At 38.6% G+C, this 4,831-nt stretch overlaps 1 protein-coding gene across 1 annotated transcript in view; it reads right to left on the bottom strand.

Moving 5' to 3' along the window:
* UNC80 (unc-80 homolog, NALCN channel complex subunit) overlaps window positions 1-4,831 on the bottom strand; it is a 270,330-nt gene that overhangs the window by 167,242 nt on the left and 98,257 nt on the right. Inside the window, exon 22 of the mRNA XM_045296777.1 lies at window positions 1,426-1,598. Coding sequence (XP_045152712.1) covers window positions 1,426-1,598 — 173 coding nt within the window. The remainder of the gene's footprint in view (window positions 1-1,425; window positions 1,599-4,831) is intronic.

Here is a 4,831-nt window from a genome sequence, read left to right as displayed (position 1 = left end):
GACCTTTGAATACAATTCCTCATGTGGTGGTGACCCCACACCATAACATTATTTTTGTTGCGACTTCATCACTGTCATTTTGTTACTCTTATGAATCGGGTGACCCCTGTGAAAGGGTTGTTCGACCCTCAAGGGGGTCGTGACCCACAGGTTGAGAACTGCTGAGTTAAGGGGATTAAAGTGGGATGCAACAACACTATTGCTCAGGTTACAGCCTTGATCTCATGGAAGGATAGTCCCTTGAAAAGATAGTTGAAGCCATTCCTTAGCTTCCAAGAGATAAAAGGAGAGAGAATGGAGTAGGGAGGAACCTCAGTACTGCTGAAGAAGGGGTTAGGAGCAGACAGAATCCTTTGGGCTAGAACCTAGATTTCCTACCAAGAACCTCCTTGACCCCAGGGAGGATTGATGTCATGGTACCAAGTGATCTTCAATGAATGCTGTGCCCACAAACGGTAGGGAAACCAGAACCTTCTCCCAGAGACTATAGGGGCCAATGCCTTGCTCGGGAGGTGGTGTCCTGAGTTCAGATTACTAGTCTTCTAAACTGCAATGCAAGCATTCATGAAGCCATATTTCTTGCTGGGGACTAAAAAGGAAACATTTCTGTTTGTTAAAACCATTCATGTGGGGTGTTTACATTATAGCAGCACTAGCAGCACCGGATAACTAAGGGCATATAATATAATATTCAAAGCTCTTCTGTGCAATTCATTTTAAGTGATCCTAGTTTGTTTTCCTCTACTTTATAGATAACGACACCAATTTAAAGTGCTTGCTAGATATAAGACTAAAAACAGCACACTAAGTACAGCCTACTTTATGGAGGAGTTGCTGGATTGTATTCAAGACATTGTGATGAGGGCTCTACATGTAATATCTCATGTGATCCTGAGCCCTAAGAGGTAGTAACTATATTATTATTACTGTTATTCTCATTTAACAGAGGTTCAGCTAATAAAAGTTGAAGGGGTTTTAGCCGACAGTATGTGGAGGTGATACTTCCACACACAACTAACAATATATGTATTATTCTAAACCCACTATCACAGAGTTGATTCTGACTTATGTGGGATTTCTCAGACTGAAAATATTTTTGGGATCAGACAGCCTCATCTTTTTCTCATAGAGTGGCTGATGGGTTTGAACCGCTGACCTTGGGTTCACAGCCCTAAGCCTATCCAGCAGTGCACTCAGGGCTCCTGTACTATAGTATACATAAATATCCCAGGAAATATTAAAAACTCCCCCCTCTTTTGTTTTCTTGCCTCACAATTATTTTTACCCCTAGCCTCCAATGCTGAGAGAAGTAAAAACAATAAATCACCTTTAAATTAGGATTGAGTTATGGATGTATGCTTACCTCCATTAGTGGTATTGATGGGAATGGGGAACAGGTTTGAATATGTATTTTCAACAACTTACTAGATCCAAGGCAGCTGCCAAGATGGACGCATCAGGAATTGTCCCTGGCTCACAGCAGTTTAATAGAAATTGAAAGCGCTTCATGCCTTGTCTGATTGCACCAAGATTCACTACGTTTTTGCTTTTTCCTCCTTCTTGGTTGGAAGAAAGATGGTCGTCGAAACTGTGGCAACCTGTAGGGTTGTTCCACGGGGGAGGAAGGAAGGAAAGAGTGGAGTGATGACAGACTTAAGAGCTGCAAACAGGTAACAATGTGCTGTTCTATAATGCAAGCCTAAGCACTTCCTCCATCCCTCCGTGATTGATTTGAATATGTGTGGACTTATGGGAATCAGGGAACTCATAGGATATGAAAATGCAATGCACTGACATGCAAGGGCCTATCATCTATTAGGTTTTCTTTCTAAGAACAGGTTAAGGGTTCTTAGTACATTTAAAATGTTGTTTTCTAGGGATTCAGTCAAACATAGCCTTGACAGCATATCAGTCTGTCTCCCATCCCTTTGACCCATTTGCCAAATAAAATTTTGTTTAAAATAAATAAAGGTTCTTCTTGGATAGCTAACTTTTGGTTTTATGGAAGATGAAATCACGGAGCAATTTTAGACGTGTTACAATAAATTGATATCCCGGATAACACTGTGATGAGGGCAAACATCTTGTTTCCTAGTTACATTATAGTCACTGGACTACTGCAGTTGGAAAGGACGTTAGAGGTCAGTCCTTTAGTTCCATCATTTCCAGACCTGGCTATTCACCCGAATTACCAAGGTGTTCCCGAAGTCCATGCAGACCTTTGGGGTCAGAATCTTTGAAGATGGGTATACGACATTCAATTTGTAAAGGCTCCCATTGGATTCCGGCGCAACTCTAGGCTGGGAGTCATGTTGTGCTCCCCACCCTCATTTTTCTACAGATAAGCTGCCAACCAGTGAGAATCAGGCAGGAGCTTATGAACATGCAGACTCTCCGGGACTATCCCTAGAAGTCTAGGAGATGTGTGTATTTGTAATAAACATTTCTAGTGATTTGAATGGACAAAGTCCAAGAATCACACACTGAAGAAGAAGAGTACAAAGTACTGCTTTCCATCTTTTAACCCCCCTGGCACATTTTAAAAGACCTAAGTATCTCTTGATCCTTTTAGAGCTCATAGTATATATATATATATATTTTTTTTTTTTCCCTTGTAGGAGATAATACTAAATTCAGTTGGGCAGTAAAATCAATGGGAAAGATAGAATCCAAATGGCCAGCAAATAAATAATTAAACAAGTACAGGGCACAGGGAAATGTTACAGATGAAGAATCAAAATGTCCAGGACAACCTGGCTTTTAACCGCTTCCTTTCAAACCACTACTCTGTTGGCTCACTGGGTGTTGCCACCACTACAGGAAAAGAAAACTGCGTGCTAGTTTTTGCATCTATATGCTACTTTATTAATCATTTACATGTGACTGTTTAACAGTCACACATATTAAAGGGACATGTCTCATGCATGCATTAAAAGTGATCACTTTAGCAGTTCCTTAAACTTTGAGTTTAAGAGAGACCCCAAATTATAAGAATTTTTTGAGTGACTCTAGTTGCTTTTAATGTCTTATTTTAATTACCATATAAGATACTTTAGTCAGTAGCTACCTTAAATCTAGAATACGAGTAATATTTAGTAAGACAAATTGACTAACTTACTCTTATGTAGTAAATAATGATGAAATGCTAATCACCAATGTATTGAAAAGAGATGCCATCATTTTTATTAAAAGAAGTATGAAGAATAAATGTTCCACTATATTTTCAGTACTGTTTTGGACAAGATGACAATCTCAAAATAAATGTATTCAACAGGGCTCCTTACTTATGTGTGCTGCTGCTAGGTTCTGTCAAGTTGGGTCTGAATCATGTGACTGTACGCAGAACAGAACAGAACCCCTCCTGCTCCCTCCCTCCCTCCCCATTATTGTTGCTGCAGCCACCACCTCAAGGGACCTCACTGAGAGTCGTTTTCTTTTTCAAAGACTTTCTGCTTTATAAAGCATGATGCCCTTTGCTAGGGACTGCTCTGTTCTGATAATAGGTCCAAAGTACGTGAGTCGAAATCTTGCCAGCCTTGCTTCTAAGGTGCATTTTATCTGTACTTCTTTTTTTTTCTCTTGTAGTTCATTCTTTTCTATTTATTTATTTATTTATTTATTTATTTTTAAACTCTATCTGTACTTCGTACGAGGTAAATTTGTGTATTCTTCTGTCAGTCCACGCGACACTCCCTATTCTTCACCAACCGCACAATTCCAGCACATCAATTCTTCTGTCTTCCTTATTCAGTTTCAACTTACGTTTGCTGAAGGACAGCACATACAGTTGCATTTTGTATAGGTTGGTAAAACAGAGATAGGGGGCTTCAAAATATATTTTAAATAGTATTTTTCGTACAGCTTATGACAGAAATAGGCAAAGTAGAGGCATTTACTTTTAAGTAGCTAAAAAAAATGCTTTAATTAATCAAACGTATTTCCTCCAAAGAAAGAACATGATTTTGAAAAATTGTCTTTAGTGAAAGTGAGGTCTTTGAATGTGATTTTAATTTCCTTAAATGTTTTCCAGAAAGACTTTTACTTACTGAATTTTAAAAAAACATATTTTGAAGAAATTCTGTTTTCTACTGTATTTTGTCTTCAGCTCAATGAAATCCAGCTATCGTATGTTTGCATTGAGATAAGTATGCTTGATGCTTGTTTTCTTGAGCAACTTTAAAACAAGGAAGGAAGAAAACGAAACAGTTCAGTTGCAAACAAGTTCCAAGAGGAAGAATAGGACAAAGCACCGTGGACACACATGGGCCACAGGCATCACTTACAGAAGTACATGGTAAAGATTCAAAAATAAGAAGGAAAAGCAGGCACAAAGACAAAAAGATGTCCATGTGTACCCAAATAACATTTGTTGTACAATATTATGGACTTAGATGAGCAGATAGTTATTGGACTCATTTGGAATAGCTGAGGAGGCTGCTTCTGCAAGCGATTCCAAAGGACTCATAGCACATACAGCATAGAATATACCTCATAATTATCAGCAATCCATAGACAAAGAATGTTCTCTTGCCACTCAAAAGAACATAAGACATTCTTTGCCAGTACCAGATATTACAGTTTCCCTTTCATTCACATAGGAAATGACTGTGTTTGGGGTAATGCTGACACAAAACCATCCTGGCATCAGACTATATGGGTATTCCTTAGTGGGGCTCTTTAATTGTGAGTACTGCATAAAGAATATATGAAACAGTGGCAGGGATCTTAAGGCCTTCAAACCTTTCATAACATGGCAAGAGAACTGAGAAAAATAAAACTCAGAATGAACTAAGTTTATGCAAAATGCTAATGTAACATATTTGGAATAAGA

The sequence above is a fragment of the Echinops telfairi genome, unplaced genomic scaffold, assembly GCF_000313985.2.
Source record: "Echinops telfairi isolate 266 unplaced genomic scaffold, ASM31398v2 ScPeMD7_3;HRSCAF=10, whole genome shotgun sequence".
NCBI lineage: Eukaryota > Metazoa > Chordata > Mammalia > Afrosoricida > Tenrecidae > Echinops > Echinops telfairi.
Note: the sequence above shows the minus strand (reverse complement) of the source record. Positions and strands in the feature narration are given on the sequence as shown.